General features: G+C 42.5%; 1 protein-coding gene across 1 annotated transcript; it reads left to right on the top strand.

The window, feature by feature from the left end:
• The first annotated feature begins 22,538 nt into the window (after positions 1-22,538).
• Positions 22,539-23,468, top strand: LOC142194076 (olfactory receptor 5V1-like). Its single transcript, XM_075263103.1, has one exon. The coding sequence runs from the start codon at positions 22,539-22,541 to the stop codon at positions 23,466-23,468; it is 930 nt and encodes a 309-aa protein (XP_075119204.1).
• Positions 23,469-24,776: the final 1,308 nt, after the last annotated feature.

A 24,776-nucleotide genomic window follows, 5' to 3' on the forward strand; every position in this document is an offset into this window, starting at 1 on the left:
CGGGGACGGCACACCGGGAGAAGTAGTGACGGCTAGGGACGGCATAGCGAGGTGCCGCAGTTGCCATCAGGTCCAGGAAGGCGGGAGTTTCAACAAGCCGGAACGCCAACATCTCCTGGGCCAGCAGTTTAGCGATGTTGGCGTTCAAGGCTTGCGCGTGTGGGTGGTTAGCAGTGTATTTCTGCCGCCGCTCCAATGTCTGAGAGATGGTGGGTTGTTGTAAAGAAACGCCTGATGGTGCCTTTGATGGTGCAGGAGAAGGAGATAAGACAGGACCAGGGGAGGATGAGGTAGAAGTCAACAAAGTGGCGGAGGCAGATGAAGTGGTGTCCTGGCTCGTCCTCTGGAGTGCATCGCCAGCACAGTCAGCAGTGGCAGTGGCAGAGGCAGAGGCAGAGGCAGTGGCAGTGGCGTGAACGGCAGGCGGCCTTTGTCCTGCCGTTGCTGCCTGCCACTGATTCCAGTGCTTGGATTCCAAATGACGGCGCATTGAAGTGGTGGACAGGTTGCTCTTCTCAGAGCCCCTAATCAATTTCGAGAGGCAAATTGTGCAGACAACACTATATCTGTCCTCGGCGCATTCCTTGAAAAAACTCCACACCTTCGAGAAACGTGCCCTCGAGGTGGGAGTTTTTCGGGGCTGGGTACGAACTGGAACATCTTGGGAGATTCCGGGTGTGGCCTGGCTTCGCCTAAGCTGCTGACCTCTGCCTCTGCCTCTAGCTACCCTTTTTGGTGCTGCACCTGCCTCAACATCCACACTACTTTCCCCGCTTGACATCCCCCCTGTCCAGGTCGGGTCAGTGTCCTCATCATCCACCACTTCCTCTTCCAACTCCTGTCTCATCTCCTCCTCCCGCACAATGCGCCAGTCAACTGGATGCCCTGACGGCAACTGCGTCACATCATCGTCGATGAGGGTGGGTTGCTGGTCATCCACCACCAAATCGAACGGAGATGGAGGAGACTCTAGTGTTTGAGCATCTGGACACAGATGCTCCTCTGTTAGGTTCGTGGAATCGTGACGTGGAGAGGCAGGTTGAGGGACAATGAAAGGAGCGGAGAACAGCTCTGGGGAGCAGGGACAGTTTGGGTTATTGTTCTGTAAAGCTTCGGAATTTTGGGAGGAAGGAAGACAAGACTGTTGGGTAATAGGAGGAGAGGAGGCAGAGTCTGACTGGCTGCTGGACAATGTGCTGTAAGCGTTCTCTGACAGCCATTGCAAGACCTGTTCCTGGTTCTCGGGCCTACTAAGGTTTGTACCCTGCAGTTTAGTTAATGTGGCAAGCAACCCTGGCACTGTGGAGTGGCGCAATGCTTGCTGCCCCACAGGAGTAGGCACGGGACGCCCTGTGGCTTCACTGCTACCTTGCTCCCCAGAACCATTCCCCCGACCTCGCCCACGGCCTCGTCCACGTCCCTTTCCGGGAGCCTTGCGCATTTTGAATTCCTAGTTAGAAATTGGCACTGTATACCAGTAGTAAAAATTGTGGGTGCACGTAACCCCAATATATTCTTTGAATTCCCAGTCAGACACTGGCACTATATGGCAGTAGCAAGAAATGAGGGTATTTGTATTCCCAATATACTCTTTGAATTCCCAGTCAGACAATGGCACTGTATACCAGTAGTAAAAATTGTGGGTGCACGTAACCCCAATATATTCTTTGAATTCCCAGTCAGACACTGGCACTATATGGCAGTAGCAAGAAATGAGGGTATTTGTATTCCCAATATACTCTTTGAATTCCCAGTCAGACAATGGCACTGTATACCAGTAGTAAAAATTGTGGGTGCACGTAACCCCAATATATTCTTTGAATTACCAGTCAGAAACTGGCACTATATGGCAGTAGCAAGAAATGAGGGTATTTATAACCCCAATATATTCTTTGAATTCCCAGTCAGACAATGGCACTGTATACCAGTAGTAAAAATTGTGGGTGCACGTAACCCCAATATATTCTTTGAATTACCAGTCAGAAACTGGCACTATATGGCAGTAGCAAGAAATGAGGGTATTTGTATTCCCAATATACTCTTTGAATTCCCAGTCAGACAATGGCACTGTATACCAGTAGTAAAAATTGTGGGTGCACGTAACCCCAATATATTCTTTGAATTACCAGTCAGAAACTGGCACTATATGGCAGTAGCAAGAAATGAGGGTATTTATAACCCCAATATATTCTTTGAATTCCCAGTCAGACAATGGCACTGTATACCAGTAGTAAAAATTGTGGGTGCACGTAACCCCAATATATTCTTTGAATTCCCAGTCAGAAACTGGCACTATATGGCAGTAGCAAGAAATGAGGGTATTTGTATTCCCAATATACTCTTTGAATTCCCAGTCAGACAATGGCACTGTATACCAGTAGTAAAAATTGTGGGTGCACGTAACCCCAATATATTCTTTGAATTACCAGTCAGAAACTGGCACTATATGGCAGTAGCAAGAAATGAGGGTATTTATAACCCCAATATATTCTTTGAATTCCCAGTCAGACAATGGCACTGTATACCAGTAGTAAAAATTGTGGGTGCACGTAACCCCAATATATTCTTTGAATTCCCAGTCAGAAACTGGCACTATATGGCAGTAGCAAGAAATGAGGGTATTTGTATTCCCAATATATTCTTTGAATTCCCAGTCAGACAATGGCACTGTATACCAGTAGTAAAAATTGTGGGTGCACGTAACCCCAATATATTCTTTGAATTACCAGTCAGAAACTGGCACTATATGGCAGTAGCAAGAAATGAGGGTATTTATAACCCCAATATATTCTTTGAATTCCCAGTCAGACAATGGCACTGTATACCAGTAGTAAAAATTGTGGGTGCACGTAACCCCAATATATTCTTTGAATTCCCAGTCAGACACTGGCACTATATGGCAGTAGCAAGAAATGAGGGTATTTGTATTCCCAATATACTCTTTGAATTCCCAGTCAGACAATGGCACTGTATACCAGTAGTAAAAATTGTGGGTGCACGTAACCCCAATATATTCTTTGAATTACCAGTCAGAAACTGGCACTATATGGCAGTAGCAAGAAATGAGGGTATTTATAACCCCAATATATTCTTTGAATTCCCAGTCAGACAATGGCACTGTATACCAGTAGTAAAAATTGTGGGTGCACGTAACCCCAATATATTCTTTGAATTACCAGTCAGAAACTGGCACTATATGGCAGTAGCAAGAAATGAGGGTATTTGTATTCCCAATATACTCTTTGAATTCCCAGTCAGACAATGGCACTGTATACCAGTAGTAAAAATTGTGGGTGCACGTAACCCCAATATATTCTTTGAATTACCAGTCAGAAACTGGCACTATATGGCAGTAGCAAGAAATGAGGGTATTTATAACCCCAATATATTCTTTGAATTCCCAGTCAGACAATGGCACTGTATACCAGTAGTAAAAATTGTGGGTGCACGTAACCCCAATATATTCTTTGAATTACCAGTCAGAAACTGGCACTATATGGCAGTAGCAAGAAATGAGGGTATTTATAACCCCAATATATTCTTTGAATTCCCAGTCAGACAATGGCACTGTATACCAGTAGTAAAAATTGTGGGTGCACGTAACCCCAATATATTCTTTGAATTCCCAGTCAGACACTGGCACTATATGGCAGTAGCAAGAAATGAGGGTATTTGTATTCCCAATATACTCTTTGAATTCCCAGTCAGACAATGGCACTGTATACCAGTAGTAAAAATTGTGGGTGCACGTAACCCCAATATATTCTTTGAATTACCAGTCAGAAACTGGCACTATATGGCAGTAGCAAGAAATGAGGGTATTTATAACCCCAATATATTCTTTGAATTCCCAGTCAGACAATGGCACTGTATACCAGTAGTAAAAATTGTGGGTGCACGTAACCCCAATATATTCTTTGAATTCCCAGTCAGAAACTGGCACTATATGGCAGTAGCAAGAAATGAGGGTATTTGTATTCCCAATATATTCTTTGAATTCCCAGTCAGACAATGGCACTGTATACCAGTAGTAAAAATTGTGGGTGCACGTAACCCCAATATATTCTTTGAATTACCAGTCAGAAACTGGCACTATATGGCAGTAGCAAGAAATGAGGGTATTTATAACCCCAATATATTCTTTGAATTCCCAGTCAGACAATGGCACTGTATACCAGTAGTAAAAATTGTGGGTGCACGTAACCCCAATATATTCTTTGAATTCCCAGTCAGACACTGGCACTATATGGCAGTAGCAAGAAATGAGGGTATTTGTATTCCCAATATACTCTTTGAATTCCCAGTCAGACAATGGCACTGTATACCAGTAGTAAAAATTGTGGGTGCACGTAACCCCAATATATTCTTTGAATTACCAGTCAGAAACTGGCACTATATGGCAGTAGCAAGAAATGAGGGTATTTATAACCCCAATATATTCTTTGAATTCCCAGTCAGACAATGGCACTGTATACCAGTAGTAAAAATTGTGGGTGCACGTAACCCCAATATATTCTTTGAATTACCAGTCAGAAACTGGCACTATATGGCAGTAGCAAGAAATGAGGGTATTTGTATTCCCAATATACTCTTTGAATTCCCAGTCAGACAATGGCACTGTATACCAGTAGTAAAAATTGTGGGTGCACGTAACCCCAATATATTCTTTGAATTACCAGTCAGAAACTGGCACTATATGGCAGTAGCAAGAAATGAGGGTATTTATAACCCCAATATATTCTTTGAATTCCCAGTCAGACAATGGCACTGTATACCAGTAGTAAAAATTGTGGGTGCACGTAACCCCAATATATTCTTTGAATTCCCAGTCAGAAACTGGCACTATATGGCAGTAGCAAGAAATGAGGGTATTTGTATTCCCAATATACTCTTTGAATTCCCAGTCAGACAATGGCACTGTATACCAGTAGTAAAAATTGTGGGTGCACGTAACCCCAATATATTCTTTGAATTACCAGTCAGAAACTGGCACTATATGGCAGTAGCAAGAAATGAGGGTATTTATAACCCCAATATATTCTTTGAATTCCCAGTCAGACAATGGCACTGTATACCAGTAGTAAAAATTGTGGGTGCACGTAACCCCAATATATTCTTTGAATTCCCAGTCAGACACTGGCACTATATGGCAGTAGCAAGAAATGAGGGTATTTGTATTCCCAATATACTCTTTGAATTCCCAGTCAGACAATGGCACTGTATACCAGTAGTAAAAATTGTGGGTGCACGTAACCCCAATATATTCTTTGAATTACCAGTCAGAAACTGGCACTATATGGCAGTAGCAAGAAATGAGGGTATTTATAACCCCAATATATTCTTTGAATTCCCAGTCAGACAATGGCACTGTATACCAGTAGTAAAAATTGTGGGTGCACGTAACCCCAATATATTCTTTGAATTACCAGTCAGAAACTGGCACTATATGGCAGTAGCAAGAAATGAGGGTATTTGTATTCCCAATATACTCTTTGAATTCCCAGTCAGACAATGGCACTGTATACCAGTAGTAAAAATTGTGGGTGCACGTAACCCCAATATATTCTTTGAATTACCAGTCAGAAACTGGCACTATATGGCAGTAGCAAGAAATGAGGGTATTTATAACCCCAATATATTCTTTGAATTCCCAGTCAGACAATGGCACTGTATACCAGTAGTAAAAATTGTGGGTGCACGTAACCCCAATATATTCTTTGAATTCCCAGTCAGAAACTGGCACTATATGGCAGTAGCAAGAAATGAGGGTATTTGTATTCCCAATATACTCTTTGAATTCCCAGTCAGACAATGGCACTGTATACCAGTAGTAAAAATTGTGGGTGCACGTAACCCCAATATATTCTTTGAATTACCAGTCAGAAACTGGCACTATATGGCAGTAGCAAGAAATGAGGGTATTTATAACCCCAATATATTCTTTGAATTCCCAGTCAGACAATGGCACTGTATACCAGTAGTAAAAATTGTGGGTGCACGTAACCCCAATATATTCTTTGAATTCCCAGTCAGAAACTGGCACTATATGGCAGTAGCAAGAAATGAGGGTATTTGTATTCCCAATATATTCTTTGAATTCCCAGTCAGACAATGGCACTGTATACCAGTAGTAAAAATTGTGGGTGCACGTAACCCCAATATATTCTTTGAATTACCAGTCAGAAACTGGCACTATATGGCAGTAGCAAGAAATGAGGGTATTTATAACCCCAATATATTCTTTGAATTCCCAGTCAGACAATGGCACTGTATACCAGTAGTAAAAATTGTGGGTGCACGTAACCCCAATATATTCTTTGAATTCCCAGTCAGACACTGGCACTATATGGCAGTAGCAAGAAATGAGGGTATTTGTATTCCCAATATACTCTTTGAATTCCCAGTCAGACAATGGCACTGTATACCAGTAGTAAAAATTGTGGGTGCACGTAACCCCAATATATTCTTTGAATTACCAGTCAGAAACTGGCACTATATGGCAGTAGCAAGAAATGAGGGTATTTATAACCCCAATATATTCTTTGAATTCCCAGTCAGACAATGGCACTGTATACCAGTAGTAAAAATTGTGGGTGCACGTAACCCCAATATATTCTTTGAATTACCAGTCAGAAACTGGCACTATATGGCAGTAGCAAGAAATGAGGGTATTTGTATTCCCAATATACTCTTTGAATTCCCAGTCAGACAATGGCACTGTATACCAGTAGTAAAAATTGTGGGTGCACGTAACCCCAATATATTCTTTGAATTACCAGTCAGAAACTGGCACTATATGGCAGTAGCAAGAAATGAGGGTATTTATAACCCCAATATATTCTTTGAATTCCCAGTCAGACAATGGCACTGTATACCAGTAGTAAAAATTGTGGGTGCACGTAACCCCAATATATTCTTTGAATTACCAGTCAGAAACTGGCACTATATGGCAGTAGCAAGAAATGAGGGTATTTATAACCCCAATATATTCTTTGAATTCCCAGTCAGACAATGGCACTGTATACCAGTAGTAAAAATTGTGGGTGCACGTAACCCCAATATATTCTTTGAATTCCCAGTCAGACACTGGCACTATATGGCAGTAGCAAGAAATGAGGGTATTTGTATTCCCAATATACTCTTTGAATTCCCAGTCAGACAATGGCACTGTATACCAGTAGTAAAAATTGTGGGTGCACGTAACCCCAATATATTCTTTGAATTACCAGTCAGAAACTGGCACTATATGGCAGTAGCAAGAAATGAGGGTATTTATAACCCCAATATATTCTTTGAATTCCCAGTCAGACAATGGCACTGTATACCAGTAGTAAAAATTGTGGGTGCACGTAACCCCAATATATTCTTTGAATTCCCAGTCAGAAACTGGCACTATATGGCAGTAGCAAGAAATGAGGGTATTTGTATTCCCAATATATTCTTTGAATTCCCAGTCAGACAATGGCACTGTATACCAGTAGTAAAAATTGTGGGTGCACGTAACCCCAATATATTCTTTGAATTACCAGTCAGAAACTGGCACTATATGGCAGTAGCAAGAAATGAGGGTATTTATAACCCCAATATATTCTTTGAATTCCCAGTCAGACAATGGCACTGTATACCAGTAGTAAAAATTGTGGGTGCACGTAACCCCAATATATTCTTTGAATTCCCAGTCAGACACTGGCACTATATGGCAGTAGCAAGAAATGAGGGTATTTGTATTCCCAATATACTCTTTGAATTCCCAGTCAGACAATGGCACTGTATACCAGTAGTAAAAATTGTGGGTGCACGTAACCCCAATATATTCTTTGAATTACCAGTCAGAAACTGGCACTATATGGCAGTAGCAAGAAATGAGGGTATTTATAACCCCAATATATTCTTTGAATTCCCAGTCAGACAATGGCACTGTATACCAGTAGTAAAAATTGTGGGTGCACGTAACCCCAATATATTCTTTGAATTACCAGTCAGAAACTGGCACTATATGGCAGTAGCAAGAAATGAGGGTATTTGTATTCCCAATATACTCTTTGAATTCCCAGTCAGACAATGGCACTGTATACCAGTAGTAAAAATTGTGGGTGCACGTAACCCCAATATATTCTTTGAATTACCAGTCAGAAACTGGCACTATATGGCAGTAGCAAGAAATGAGGGTATTTATAACCCCAATATATTCTTTGAATTCCCAGTCAGACAATGGCACTGTATACCAGTAGTAAAAATTGTGGGTGCACGTAACCCCAATATATTCTTTGAATTCCCAGTCAGAAACTGGCACTATATGGCAGTAGCAAGAAATGAGGGTATTTGTATTCCCAATATACTCTTTGAATTCCCAGTCAGACAATGGCACTGTATACCAGTAGTAAAAATTGTGGGTGCACGTAACCCCAATATATTCTTTGAATTACCAGTCAGAAACTGGCACTATATGGCAGTAGCAAGAAATGAGGGTATTTATAACCCCAATATATTCTTTGAATTCCCAGTCAGACAATGGCACTGTATACCAGTAGTAAAAATTGTGGGTGCACGTAACCCCAATATATTCTTTGAATTCCCAGTCAGACACTGGCACTATATGGCAGTAGCAAGAAATGAGGGTATTTGTATTCCCAATATACTCTTTGAATTCCCAGTCAGACAATGGCACTGTATACCAGTAGTAAAAATTGTGGGTGCACGTAACCCCAATATATTCTTTGAATTACCAGTCAGAAACTGGCACTATATGGCAGTAGCAAGAAATGAGGGTATTTATAACCCCAATATATTCTTTGAATTCCCAGTCAGACAATGGCACTGTATACCAGTAGTAAAAATTGTGGGTGCACGTAACCCCAATATATTCTTTGAATTACCAGTCAGAAACTGGCACTATATGGCAGTAGCAAGAAATGAGGGTATTTGTATTCCCAATATACTCTTTGAATTCCCAGTCAGACAATGGCACTGTATACCAGTAGTAAAAATTGTGGGTGCACGTAACCCCAATATATTCTTTGAATTACCAGTCAGAAACTGGCACTATATGGCAGTAGCAAGAAATGAGGGTATTTATAACCCCAATATATTCTTTGAATTCCCAGTCAGACAATGGCACTGTATACCAGTAGTAAAAATTGTGGGTGCACGTAACCCCAATATATTCTTTGAATTCCCAGTCAGAAACTGGCACTATATGGCAGTAGCAAGAAATGAGGGTATTTGTATTCCCAATATACTCTTTGAATTCCCAGTCAGACAATGGCACTGTATACCAGTAGTAAAAATTGTGGGTGCACGTAACCCCAATATATTCTTTGAATTACCAGTCAGAAACTGGCACTATATGGCAGTAGCAAGAAATGAGGGTATTTATAACCCCAATATATTCTTTGAATTCCCAGTCAGACAATGGCACTGTATACCAGTAGTAAAAATTGTGGGTGCACGTAACCCCAATATATTCTTTGAATTCCCAGTCAGAAACTGGCACTATATGGCAGTAGCAAGAAATGAGGGTATTTGTATTCCCAATATATTCTTTGAATTCCCAGTCAGACAATGGCACTGTATACCAGTAGTAAAAATTGTGGGTGCACGTAACCCCAATATATTCTTTGAATTACCAGTCAGAAACTGGCACTATATGGCAGTAGCAAGAAATGAGGGTATTTATAACCCCAATATATTCTTTGAATTCCCAGTCAGACAATGGCACTGTATACCAGTAGTAAAAATTGTGGGTGCACGTAACCCCAATATATTCTTTGAATTCCCAGTCAGAAACTGGCACTATATGGCAGTAGCAAGAAATGAGGGTATTTGTATTCCCAATATACTCTTTGAATTCCCAGTCAGACAATGGCACTGTATACCAGTAGTAAAAATTGTGGGTGCACGTAACCCCAATATATTCTTTGAATTACCAGTCAGAAACTGGCACTATATGGCAGTAGCAAGAAATGAGGGTATTTGTATTCCCAATATATTCTTTGAATTCCCAGTCAGACAATGGCACTGTATACCAGTAGTAAAAATTGTGGGTGTATATAGCCCCAATTCTATTGCTAGGGGACTTGCAGGGTATTTCTGGGGTGAAGGTGGGGGGGCACACCGTTGGAACGGGTATCGGGGTATATATCGGGTATACGGGAATACACTGACAGTGTATTCCATTCAGGATCCTGGGAAAGCTGGGTTGCGGCGATTGAGCCCGTCAGTGCCACGTTACACTGACAAGCTTCTCCCTGGAATTTAGCTCTTACAAGAGCTGTTGGTTGTCTTCTCCTTCCTATCCTAGCCTGTCCCTGCCTACCCAGAATCTAAGCCCTAGCTAGCTGGACGGAAACCTCCGTCCTCGGTGAATTGCAAGCTCAGAATGACGCGAAGCTGGGCGGCGCTGTTCTTTTAAATTAGAGGTCACATGTTTTCGGCAGCCAATGGGTTTTGCCTACTTTTTTCAACGTCACCGGTGTCGTAGTTCCTGTCCCACCTACCCTGCGCTGTTATTGGAGCAAAAAAGGCGCCAGGGAAGGTGGGAGGGGAATCGAGTAATGGCGCACTTTACCACGCGGTGTTCGATTCGATTCGAACATGCCGAACAGCCTAATATCCGATCGAACATGAGTTCGATAGAACACTGTTCGCTCATCTCTAACCCTAAGCATTATAATTATGTCCCTTCTTCACAGTGGATGCCAGGATCCTACTAGCCCTTCTCTTAGCTTTCAGCCCCAAATAGCCCACCTTCTCACCCTCCCCTTGAGCCTAAAATGTCTCTGGACTCTATAGTCTCCTCAGCTGGCCCACACCCTCAATGGATGATGTATTTTGCTTTATTTTTTCCAGCTTCCCCTTTTTTCCTTTCTGTATATATGTTACAAAACATCAACAAAAAGAGATTGAAAACAAACAGAATGGGCAAAACATTTAAGTGTCACCATGGGACATGAATTAGGGACTTTGTAAACTGTAAAACATTAGCAGTGGTATTTGGCTCAACTATGTGGGCAAGACAATGAGACAATTTTGGCGCCGGATACATGAACACAAAGTAAACATTTTTCATGAGTGACACACCCAATGCAATGCAAAAACATCAGGGTCAGGCAGATATCCTCAGATTTCAGGCTATTGAATGGGTTTGATTAAAGTTGGTGACTATAAAAATTTGATTCTCAGAAAAAAGGCTGGTTGGATTTCTAGGATGAAGTGTTTATCTCCAAAAGGACATAATGATAGCATATGTTTTACATGCTTTATCCAAATATATAAACTATACTTGGACTTGTGACTTCATCCATATTTGTCTGAGTTTTTGATATCCTTTTGATATCCCTTTGCCTGAAATCTACAGTACCTAGCAGCCCGCTATTACAATATTATAATCGGGTTTGTGTGCCTAGTCTAGTTCCTGTCGATTTCCCTCTGTCTCTTAGTATTGGCAGTGCACATACATGATTGATCATAATGTCTCTGTGTGGGGATACATGCCCCCCGCATAGTACAATATACATCTCCACACTTCTAGACATTGCAGTCACCATGCCCTGTTCTCAATAAACAATAAACCATCATGTGACTCTGTGGACCAAAAAAAAAAAGGCTCTTGGAAGCTGGGGAAGAAAAAATGGATTCGCAAAAACGAAAATCAGCTTGGTCCAATTCTCAGGCCACCATGAAGTCCAGTTTAATATCAGGTGGAGGGGTATTTAGCAAACCATATATAAATGAGAGAGAATCTCTATCCCAGGGGCAGTCAACCTTCGGCTCTCCAACTGTTGTAAAACTACAGCTCCCAGTATGCATACTTGCTCTGCTGTTCTTGAAAATCTCATGGAAGTGAATGGAGCATGTTTTTGGTAAAGATCCACAAGGTTAAGAAGGAAATTTGCAAAACCGAGAATGTCTCCACAAAACAAACACCTCAGGAAATAGGCCAGTGGGAAAAGGGGATGAAGAAATAAAGGATTAATGGAGAAATTGGGCTTTGAAGCTGATAAATAAAGTGAACCTTCCTCCACAATTGCAATATATATTCTGTGACTTTGGCAGTTGCCAGAATTGTATGGGTGGTAGACTTTGGGCTTCAAAGTAGGATTTGTTGGGAGCCTGTGGCAATAAAGTACTATTCAAATGTGACCCATTGTGGGAAGTCTAACTCATTATAAATAGTGCACAACTGAGAGAGCCTAGTGGCTACATAGTATTTGTAGAGGTGAGGGACCGACAGGCCACCTGAGGTTTTATGAAAATACATAATGCGTCTATGAATATGCAGTTGCTTGTATGCCCAGTTAAAATCAAAATTACCCTTTTGAAGGGTGGTTATGGAAGAGGAGGACACTGGGGTTGGAAGAACGTGAAAGTAATAGAGAATACGGGGTAAGGCAACCATGTTAACTGCACACTATCTATTCAAGGAAGTGTGGCTCTATGTCAAGCATTAAGGTCCTTTAGGAATTTTGAAATCAACAAGACATAGTTCCATTTAAAATGGACTTCTAAAAAGTTACAGATTATCGCCTAGATGGTAGAAATTTATCCCTAGTCTGGAAGCCGAAGTTTAGACCAATCAGTTTTGTAGTGGCTGGGGGAACATTGTAATACAATATTTCAAACTTGGATGTGTTAAGTTTAAGGTTAGATATTCAAACAAAACTGGAGAGGGTATTAATTAGGTTCAGGATTGAAACCCTATGGAACACCCAGTTAATATCCAGATCTGCATCCGAGGCATTGTTTAGTGTAAAGCATTGGTTGAGGGTGTCAGCAGTCTATCGTTGGATTCCAATCAGAATGGACTCATTTGAACAGCAGGTGGGGAATGAGTCAGTGGAGGGTTGAAAAGCAATATCGATCAACACTAGGTCATGGTTTGACCAGGCACAGGTTATATGGAGTGTGTAAGTAAGGTAGAAAGCATGGAGGTGGACAGGAGGATCCTATCATTCCTAGCATAACGGCAGTGAACAGGGGAGAAGTATGTGTACCATCTTTGGTTGCCATTAAAGTCGTCAAAACCAACAAGGGTCTGACTATCAATTAGAGGTATAAGATCAAGGTCAGGACACGGGACTGAAATAAGCAACAATACAAAAATAGCGAGCAATAATGTCCATTCTAAATAACCTGAAAATGAAACATGATAAACATAATTCATGGAGAAGCTCGCAAGCCTCTGCCAAGGGTTGAGAAGAGAATTCAATGGTCTCTTGAATTTGGGGAGCCAGGGATGAGAGAGTCTCTGTGGTATAAGGTCAGCCAGGCCCATTTCCTCCACCTGTAGACCCTCACAGCGCAGCACATGAAGACCTTCCTTCAAGGATCGAATGAGATAGTCCTTATGGTCGAGGGTACAGGAAACATGGAATGGAAATCCCCAATGAAGGTGCATTTGCCTATTTTGAAACACAGGCTGCATGGTCCTTCGTCTATCTAGAATGGCCGAAGAGAGATACGTGAAGAGTTGCACTGTCAGGGTCATGCTAGGCAGGGGGTGCAGGTTTTTGGCCACTGAGAGAATTTGTTCAAGGAATTCCAGGTAGTGTAGCTTGAGTATAATATTTCTAGGGGTGTTCAGATTTTTAGGGCATCCCAGTGCCCGATGGATATGATACATAAGGAGCCATGTAAGGTCGATCTATGGGAGCAAGGCAGTAAATAGTGTTGTGATGGACTCTTTTAGAGTGGTCACAGATTCTGGGAATCCTCTAACCCAGATAATTGCTCTCTTAGATCTATTTTTCAGGTCCTCAAGTTTCAGGTTATTGACCTCAAGTTTTTGTGCATAGTCATCAAGGCATGTTTTGTCCTCTTCTAGGGCATTGGCAAGCTACTCTGGGGTGGCTGGTAGAAAATGACGGCATGGTGAGGCCATGACAGAGTTTGGAGAGGCCCACACCTCTATAGAACCTGGGAACCCCTCCAATGGGCTATAGGAGAGGTAGGAGGAGGCTAGGAAGTGAGCTGTGTGGTGGGGGACCTGAGTAGCCCCCAAAAAAACAAAATCAGAGGTGAGATGCAAGAGCTCTTGTAATGTATGTCTGGTGAAGATCAGCATCAGGCCACACCCCAAATACACAAATTTCTAAAAGTTGTAAAATTTTTGAGCAAGCATACTTCACTTCTAAATTGGTCTAAAAATTTCAACAAAAGTATCTTGTGAAATCTGGATCTCACCACTCAAAAGAACTCATTTCTGAAACAGTGTAAAACAGTATGGTACATTTTAAAAAAACAAAAAACAAAAAAAAACACACTTTGAAAAAACAAAAGTCTAAATAAAAAAAAGTCATTTCAAAGAATACCTTCATGATAAATTGGCCTCAAAATCTTGAGGCTCGGTTTGTACAGTGCTTTTTTTAACTGAAGAAGTGCAAGCAGTTTTCATTACCGTTATATAATATAATAATATTATATAATTATAATGATTAGGTATTGTTATTATAATTATAGATAAAATGCATAGTGATGTGCTAACCATTGGTAAGCAAATAAGTTGTTTATCACCGTAATGTGCTGTGGAACATGGTGGGGGTATTCATTATGAATGGGGAAGGGGGTAAACTCTTGTGCGTCAGGATAAACTTTATACATAGACACTGTCAATGTAGTTTGGTAGTTGTGAAATAGTTGAACAATTAGCTCAAAGTTTATGATGAAAACTTTTTTTTTTTTTTGAGTCCCTTAGCACACAGTGTCAGAATATTTAAGTCTCTGAAACAATGAGATAATTGCCATAAGAAGACAAAAGAAAATTGAAGGAAGGGGATTGAAGATGCAATGCTTTTCATAGAAGGTATAATTTTCAGTGTATCATTTGTATATATATATATATATATATATATATATATATATATATATATATATATATATATATATATAGTCCTTTGGTGGCATTCATCATTTCTTTATTTATATGAAGCTCTCTTATTCCTCCTCTTTACATATATACAGATATAACCATCTTCAACTTGAATCTCATAACTTGCTACACCACAGTAGTTCACAACAATATACTGCATGTATAAAATACTTACATTGTTGTGCAAAAGTTTTAGGTGAGTGTGCAAAAATACTGGAAAGTAAGAATGCTTTGAAAAAGAGAAGTGCTAATAGTTTATTTTTATCACTTAATATCCTGCATGCAGGGTTCTTCTGTCTGCTTGAGAAGTCGGACATCTTCACTTGCGGACAGGGAAGGACGGGCACGGAGTGCAAAAGAACGCACCCAATGCCCATTTAAATAAATGACAGGTGTCACGGACACAGCTAGTGTCCACTCCTAATGTCCGTGCCAGATTTTGAGCGGACACTAGGAGCGGACACTACCTGTCGGACACCGACGGTAGTGTGAACGCTCCCTTAGTAACACAACATAGACACACATAAGATAGTTTGCCTATTGATTTGTTTTTTTTAGAAAAGCTGCTTAATGTGCAGTACATACATTCAGACACATATGGACATATATTTTTTTGAGATTTCATGATGATGCAGCCAGATACGAAATAAGTCTATAGACAGGTAGACATATATTTGTTTGAATCCTTCCCTTGGAAAAAGTAGCATTTGTTTATATGTAATGTCCAGCAGGCAACATGCAAATTTCCGTAGCACACAACTAGTGCGGGGTGTGGACTTAGTATTTATCAATGTCTAATGGTAAGATTTTGTAATTGAAAAGGATCATAGTTAGAACAGGTCAGACCTAGTGAGGAACATATACCTGAAGAATAATAGACCATATAACAAAATATATGTTTTAAATGGGCTAATATACATGTATACTCGAGTATGAGCTGAATTTTTCAACACAGTTTTTGTGCTGAAAAAGCCCCCCTTGGCTTATACTCGAGTCAAGCAAAAAAAAAAAAGGTTTTTTTGGGGGGGAGGGGGAGTCTATGACCATCTGCAATAGTAATGTCTAGAATCTCCCATAAAATAGTGAAAAAATAGAAGCTTTAAAAAAAAAATATAAGAAGAAAATAAAGTAAATAAAAGTTTTAAATCGCTCCTTTCCCTAGAATACATATAAAAGTAGAAAATGACTGTGAAACACATACACATTAGGTATCCTGTGTCTGAAAGTGCCCGGTCTACTGAATATAGGGTATCTGCACTGCTCATATTCCGTCGGGAAGGAGTTAATAGGAGCACTGCAGATACCCTATATTCAGCCAGGCTGAGTTCCAAGTGGGGGGGGGGGGGGAAACCCAGTTCTCAAGCTCAGGGAAGGGGCAGACAGACAACCAAAACACCCCCTCCCCTTCCCCAGCACCCAGCAACTACTGCACCCAAAAACTCTGATCATTTTAATTTTTGAAATTTTCCAGTAGCTGCTGCATTTCCCCCCCTCGGCTTATACTCGAGTCAATAAGTTTTCCCAGTTTTTTTGTGGTAAAATTAGGGGCCTCAGCTTATATTCGGGTCGGCTTATACTCAAGTATATACGGTAATGCACAGAAACGCTGTGACACTGCAATACATAACTGACTCAGATTAATACCAGTTCAAGAAAAAAGTCCCTGACAGCAATGATACATCTGACACAAAATGAGGGATATACAAATTGGGTAATTCTGTATCTTGGACCATAATCCTGAATTATGAATCTGGAAATTTCATACAAATGTCTCCAAATTAAAAAAGTGATATATCCCTAATTTTTTTTCACTATGCAAAGTATGGGTATACAGAAAAAGAATGTTCTGCTTTAGATACATTGATTACATTGGAGAGTGAAAAAAGAGCACTGGTACCTACCACTGGCGTCCAGAAGTATTGCTTTTTTGAGTATTTTAGAGGTAGTCACAGGTAGAAGCTAACCATTGTAGCTTTGGGCTACTCCTGAGTGCATTGTCTAAGTGGCTTCTCAGTTTTTAGTCTTTATTCCCTATACAGGCATATATATATATATATATATATATATATATATATATATATATATACAGGCATCTGGAAATCACTGTGTGAATCACTAGATTTCTAAGAGTAGTGTAGGTAACAGCTATATACATAGTGACATACATAGTAGATGAGGTTGGATGAAGACAACAGTTCTTCAAGTCCAACCTATAACCCTCAAGTCCTCTACAGTGTTGATCCAGAGGGTGTGGCTGACCCAGGCACATCAAGCGACTAGAGAGAAGGCCAGGAACAGTCCCAGGTCAGGACCACCTGTTTTGTGCACTGTCAGAAATCAAGGTGGGTACACACAATCAGAGGTCAGAAACAAGCCAGGGTCAGAAGAGAAAAGCAAGGTAAGGTAGAAAGCTGGGGTCAAGCACAACAATTGATCAGGACACATCAGATCAGTAAGCAGGAGCATCAAAAGGGGACATGTGAGCCCAGCAATGGGGAGGAGATGGCGCAGCCTGTGACCATGACTGCGATGTTAGTTGCTCTACTATAAATATTAGAGATGAGCAAACAGTGTTCTATCGAACTCATGTTCGATCGGATATTAGGCTGTTCAGCATGTTCGAATCGAATCGAACACCGCGTGGTAAAGTGCGCCATTACTCGATTCCCCTCCCACCTTCCCTGGCGCCCTGGGACAGGAACTACGACACAGGTGACGTTGAAAAAAGTAGGAAAAACCCATTGGCTGCCGAAAACATGTGACCTCTAATTTAAAAGAACAGCGCCGCCCAGGTTTGCGTCATTCTGAGCTTGCAATTCACCGAGAACGGAGGCTTCAGTCCACTTAGCTAGGGATCAGATTCTGGGTAGACAGGGACAGGCTAGGATAGGAAGGAGAAGACAACCAACAGCTCTTGTAAGAGCTAAATTCCAGGGAGAAGCTTGTCAGTGTAACGTGGCACTGACGGGCTCAATCGCCGCAACCCAGCTTTCCCCGGATCCTGAATGGAATACACTGACAATGTATTCCCGTATACCCTACATATACACCCCCGATCCCCGTTCCAACGGTGTGCCCCCCCACCTTCACCCCAGAAATACCCTGCAAGTCCCCTAGCAATAGAATTGGGGATATATACACCCACTATTTTTGCTACTGCCATATAGTGCCATTGTTTGACTGGGAATTCAAAGAATATATTGGGGTTACATATAACTTCAATTCAAGGGAGAAGCTTGTCAGTGTAACGTGGCACTGACGGGCTCAATCGCCGCAATCCAGCTTTCCCAGGATCCTGAATGGAATACACTGACAGTGTATTCCCGTATACCCTATATATACACCCCCGATCCCCGTTCCAACGGTGTGCCCCCCCACCTTCACCCCAGAAATACCCTGCAAGTCCCCTAGCAATAGAATTGGGGCTATATACACCCACTATTTTTGCTACTGCCATATAGTGCCATTGTCTGACTGGGAATTCAAAGAATATATTGGGGTTACAAATACCTTCAAGTCCTGCCACTGCCATATAGTGCCATTGTCTGACTGGGAATGCAAAGAATATATTGGGGTTACAAATACCTTCAAGTCCTGCCACTGCCATATAGTGCCATTGTCTGACTGGGAATGCAAAGAATATATTGGGGTTACAAATACCTTCAAGTCCTGCCACTGCCATATAGTGCCATTGTCTGACTGGGAATGCAAAGAATATATTGGGGTTACAAATACCTTCAAGTCCTGCCACTGCCATATAGTGCCATTGTCTGACTGGGAATTCAAAGAATATATTGGGGTTACAAATACCTTCAAGTCCTGCCACTGCCATATAGTGCCATTGTCTGACTGGGAATGCAAAGAATATATTGGGGTTACAAATACCTTCAAGTCCTGCCACTGCCATATAGTGCCATTGTCTGACTGGGAATTCAAAGAATATATTGGGGTTACAAATACACTCAAGTCCTGCCACTGACATATAGTGCCAGTTTCTGACTGGGAATACCTGGCCGACACCAGCTCTGCCCTCTCCGATCCCTCTGTGCTCTACAGCCTACACTTATTTTCTCATCTTTTTTTCCGCACTGCACATCTCTTGCCTACTTCCTTTGGGATCTCAGAAGTGGTGGTCTCAGTGCTGAGAAACACATCTGAGTCCCCCATGCAATATGCATTAAGAGAACCCTGGAGCCTATCATAGCATCGAGCCTGGCTAAATGCAGAGAAAGATTTTAGACCACTTCCAGAGATGGTAATTTCAGCGCTGCAGTTGGCAACGGATGGTGTAATGGGATTAGCTGAGGGATCGCTGTCTTGACCACTTTTTGGCACAAAATGAAAGTCCAATCCAGCCAAGTATGGTGCAAGGATATGATGCAAGGACACCTACATATCCGTCTGTGACACATTGGGGAGTTCACCCTCATCCGCCCTTTTGGCCTGCACTATAATGCGCCTCTTCCCAGCTAAGCTAAGCGCTGAATTTAGGGACCGCCTCATGTTTGGGGGAAAGTGCTGGTGTGGACGGCACAGTGAGGTGGCGCAGTAGACACTCTGCCCAAAAAGGGCAGAGTGTCCCCCAGCCGGGACTCCAACATCTCCTGGGCCAGATTTTTGGAGATGAGGCCGTTTCTACAGCCTACACTTATTTTCTCATCTTTTTTTTCTGCACTGCACATCTCTTGCCTACTTCCTTTGGGATCTCAGAAGTGGTGGTCTCAGTGCTGAGAAACACATCTGAGTCCCCCATGCAATATGCATTAAGAGAACCCTGGAGCCTACCATAGCATCGAGCCTGGCTAAATGCAGAGAAAGATTTTGGACCACTTCCAGAGATGGTAATTTCAGCGCTGCAGTTGGCAACGGATGGTGTAATGGGATTAGCTGAGGGATCGCTGTCTTGACCACTTTTTGGCACAAAATGAAAGTCCAATCCAGCCAAGTATGGTGCAAGGATATAATGCAAGGACACCTACATATCCGTCTGTGACACATTGGGGAGTTCACCCTCATCCGCCCTTTTGGCCTGCACCATAATGCGCCTCTTCCCAGCTAAGCTAAGCGCTGAATTTAGGGACCGCCTCATGTTTGGGGGAAAGTGCTGGTGTGGACGGCACAGTGAGGTGGCGCAGTAGACACTCTGCCCAAAAAGGGCAGAGTGTCCCCCAGCCGGGACTCCAACATCTCCTGGGCCAGATTTTTGGAGATGAGGCCGTTGAAGCCTTGGGCATGTGGGTGGGTTGCGCTGTACTTTAGCATGAAATGAAAGGCCTGGGAGATGGGGAGTTGCTGGGAAGAGGCGCATGATGGCGCGGGCAAAAGGAGAAGTGGCAGGAAAAGGGGAGGATGAGGGAGAAGTCAACAAAGTGGCGGAGGCAGATGAAGTGATGTCCTGGCTCGTCCTCTGGAGTGCATCGCCAGCACTGTGAGCAGAGGCAGTGGCATGAACGGCGGGCGACGTTTGTCCTGCCGTTGCTGCCTGCCACTGATTCCAGTGCTTGGATTCCAAATGACGGTGCATTGAAGTGGTGGACAGATTGCTCTTCTCAGGGCCCCTACTCGATTTCGAGAGGCAAATTGTGTAGACGACACTATATCTGTCCTCGGAGCATTCCTTGAAAAAACTCTACACCTTCGAGAAACGTGCCCTCGATGGGGGAGTTTTTCTGGGCTGGGTACAAAAGGGAACATCTTCGGACATTCCGGGTCTGGCCTGGCTTCGGCAAAGCAGCTGACCTCTGCCTCTGGACATGTCTCTGCCTCTAGCTACCCTTTTTGGTGCTGCACCTGCCTCAACATCCACACTACTTTCCCAGCTTGATATCCGCCTTGTCCAGGTGGGGTCGGTGTCCTCGTCATCCACCACCTCCTCTTCCAACTCCTGTCTCGCCTCCTCCTCCTGCACAATGCGCATGTCAACTGGCTGCCCTGACAGCAACTGCGTCTCATCGTCGTCGATGAGGGTGGGTTGCTGGTCATCCGCCACCAAATCGACCGGAGATGGAGGAGACTCTAGTGTTTGAGCATCTGGACACAGATACTCGTCTGTTAGGTCCGTGGAATCGCGAAATGGAGGGGCAGGTTGTGGTACAGTCAAAGGAAGGGAGAACAGCTCTGGGGAGCAGGGACAGTTGGGGTTATTGTTCTGGGAAGATTGGGAATTTTGGGTGGAAGGAGGACAAGACTGTTGGGTAAGAGGAGGTAGAGGCTGACTGGCTGGTGGACAATGTGCTTTAAAGAGGACCTTTCACCACTTTTGGGCACATGCAGTGTTATATACTGCCAGAAAGCTGACAGTGCGCTGAATTCAGCGAACTGTCGGCTTTCCCGATCCGTGCCCGGTGTAAAGCGTTATCGGTCCTGGTACCGTAGCGCTTTACAGTCAGAAGGGCGTTTCTGACCATTAGCCAGAGACGTCCTTCTGCCTCGCGGCGCCAATCGCGCTGTGCTGTGGAGCGGGGAGGAACGCCCCCTCCCTCCCTGATAATGCTCGTCTACGGACAAGCTGTGTGAGCAGAGGGAGGGGGCGTTCCTCCCCGCTCCACAGCACAGCGCGATTGGCGCCGCGAGGCAGAAGGACGTCTCTGGCTAATGGTCAGAAACGCCCTTCTGACCATAGAAGAGCTACGGTACCGGGCCGTAAGCTCTTCACACCGGGCACAGATCGGGAAAGCCGACAGTGCACTGAATTCAGCGCACTGTCAGCTTTCTGGCAGTATATAGAACTGCCTGTGCCCGGATATGGTGAAAGGTCCTCTTTAAGCGTTATCCGACAGCCATTGCAAGACCTGTTCCTGGTTCTCGGGCCTACTAAGGTTTGTACCATTCAGCCTAGTTAATGTGGAACTTTTGTGCAAAGCGCAGAACTTAGGGCCTGCCTGATGTTAAGGGACACACGCTGGTACAAGGCTCAACTCACCCTAAGTGCCAAAAACACTGCTGGTGCAAGGCTCTACTCATGCCAAGGGCCTCAATCTCTGCTGGTAGCTCAGCTTAAGGTCCTGTAACTTTGTTTGGAAGGGCTCATGTTAAGGGCTAGAAAAGTGAATTTTGGAAGGTCTTACCACATCACACACACACACACACACACACACACACACACACACACACGGACACACACACTCAAAATGACAGTTAAGGGTGAGGGATTTTGGATTTCCCATTGTCTATTCCATCCGTGGTTATCATGGGGAACGTGATTTAAAGGGGTGGTTGTTACTGTTTGTTGAGCTTAAATTGGGGTTTGTGTCCATCCATTTGGGGAGTAAAGAAGGTTTCCAGGTATTTTCCCACTTTGATAGAGGTTTTTTTGAATGTGTAAAGTGTGTAGTTGTTAGGCTGTGATGTTGGGGTAATAGAGGGTCTTTGGTGTGTTAGATGCCCCCAGACATGCTTCCCCTGCTGTCCCAGTGTCATTCCAGAGGTGTTGGCATCATTTCCTGGGGTGTCATAGTGGACTTGGTGACCCTCCAGACACGGATTTGGGTTTCCCCCTTAACGAGTATATGTTCCCCATAGACTATAATGGGGTTCGAAACCCGTTCGAACACACGAACAGTGAGCGGCTGTTCGATTCGAATTTCGAACCTCGAACATTTTAGTGTTCGCTCATCTCTAATAAATATGTATCTATTGTTTCTATGTTACAGAAAAACTTGCTACAGTGGCAATGTCTACAAACCAGAGTTTACTTACTGAGTTTCTACTATTGGGATTGACAGAAGTACCCAGCATAAAAATTCTCCTGTTTATAGCACTTCTCCTTATGTACGTGTTGACTCTGATGGGAAATATAGCTATTATTCTGATTATACAACTTGACAAGAATCTGAACACACCGATGTACTTCTTCTTAGAAAATTTATCTTTCTTGGATATTTGTTATACATCAACAACAATGCCTAAAATGCTAGAGACTCTCATAGTTAACCACAGAGCTATATCCTTTTCAGCTTGTGCTTTCCAAATGTATTTCTTTGTCGCTTTTGTGGGCACTGAATGTGTTCTGCTTGGTATAATGTCTTATGATCGCTTTCTGGCTATATGCCGTCCTCTGCATTACTCTACTTTCATGTGTAAGAAGGTTTGCATTGCTTTGGCCAGTATATCATGGTTATGTGGATTTACTAATTCTGTTGTTCATACAGCCTTCACTTTTCGTCTACGCTTTTGTCACTCTAATATGATCAGTTATTACTTCTGCGACATACCGCCACTTCTTATGTTATCTTGTGATGACACGTCTGTCAATGAAACACTGTTACTAACAATTGGGGTTTTTATAGGATGGACACCTTTCCTCTGTATTATTGTCTCATACATATACATTATTGTAACTATATTGAAAATCAAGAGTACTCAAGGAAGAAACAAATCATTTTCTACCTGTATTTCTCATTTATCTGTGGTGATATTATATTACGGTAGTGCGATTTTCAGTTATGTAAGACCTGTCTCCACCTATTCGATGGATAAGGACAAACTGATCTCAGTTTTATATAGTATTGTGACGCCAATGTTGAACCCAGTTATATACACATTAAAAAATAAGGAAGTCAAAAGAGCTATTAGTAGACAGATGTACTTAAGGCAGAAATAAGAAACCCATGGACTGCTGCCTATATAAACTAGCACCTCCTTATTAGATGTTTATCAAAATTATTCACCCTGAAAATGGACTTGGCTTCTGCAAAGTAGTCTAGATGTATCCATTCTTCCTTAAATCTTGGTTCAAAATATTGCAAGATGACCAACTTAAAAAAAAAAAAACAACAACAACACAATCTTCACAATACTCTGTCTGTAGTGGTCTATGTTATATGCACACAACGTAACACAACCTGTATATTGCTTCAGAGCGGGGCAGTAAAGCGATATTGACAGGAATTATCCAGTGGACCATGACAAACACAGTGATGTCACAAATGCTGAATTGTATTTTTAAATTATCCAGCAAACATCGTTTAAACCAAGAAATAGTGGGGTTCATCTCATTTATGTAAACAATATGAAGTAGACTACAAACCATATAGGAGACACTCCAAACCCAAAGTTAAAAAAACATACTGTATATACTAAACTTTATTTAGCGCATCTAATTATTAAAAACAATTAAACCCAAAGCTGTCAGTCTTTTTGTTAGGGGGAAATCGAGATTAGAATATCAAATTTTGTATATATATATATATATATATATATATATATATATATATATATATTTTACACCTTTTACATATTCATAGTTTTCTAAATGGAAAAAAAAATCAAGGTACCATCCACATAAATTCTTGTGTAATTAAAATACATATTATTTACATGGTAGTATTATAATTACCATGTGATCTATAAAAACTATACAATATAAAATTCTATCCCTAAATCTATCCCTATTTTACATGCAATGTAATGTTTCAAGTAATTATTAGAATACAAATACATGCAGGGCCGCCGATAGGCCAGTATTACTGCTACTGGCGTCAGGGGCCCGGCCAAATTGAAAAATGGGGGGGCCCGGTTTTGGACCGCCACCATGTGCCGGCCCCCTGGCGCCCGCAGCAGTCGTGTGTCCGATTTCAACTCAGATCTGCGTCCAGAGGACGCAGATCTGAGTTGGACACATACGCGGCTACAGCAAGGAGCTGACACAGGTCAGTTCCTTGCTTCGCTGCTGCACGCCGGCTACTGCTGCCGCCGCTGCACGCCGGCTGTGTAGACGTGATGTGATGACGTCACATCCCGTCTACAACTATGCGCCAGTGAGAGAAGAGGCGCACAGACAGCAGCGGGGGAACGAGGAAAAGGTAAGTTTAATGTGTACACAGTACACTGAGGTGGAACGTGAAACAGGGTCAGATGAAGGAGAGGACAGCATGACACTGAGGGCAGAGATGTGGGGACATAAATCTGG

This window comes from Leptodactylus fuscus, chromosome 1 (assembly GCF_031893055.1).
Source record: "Leptodactylus fuscus isolate aLepFus1 chromosome 1, aLepFus1.hap2, whole genome shotgun sequence".
NCBI classification, from domain to species: Eukaryota; Metazoa; Chordata; class Amphibia; order Anura; family Leptodactylidae; genus Leptodactylus; species Leptodactylus fuscus.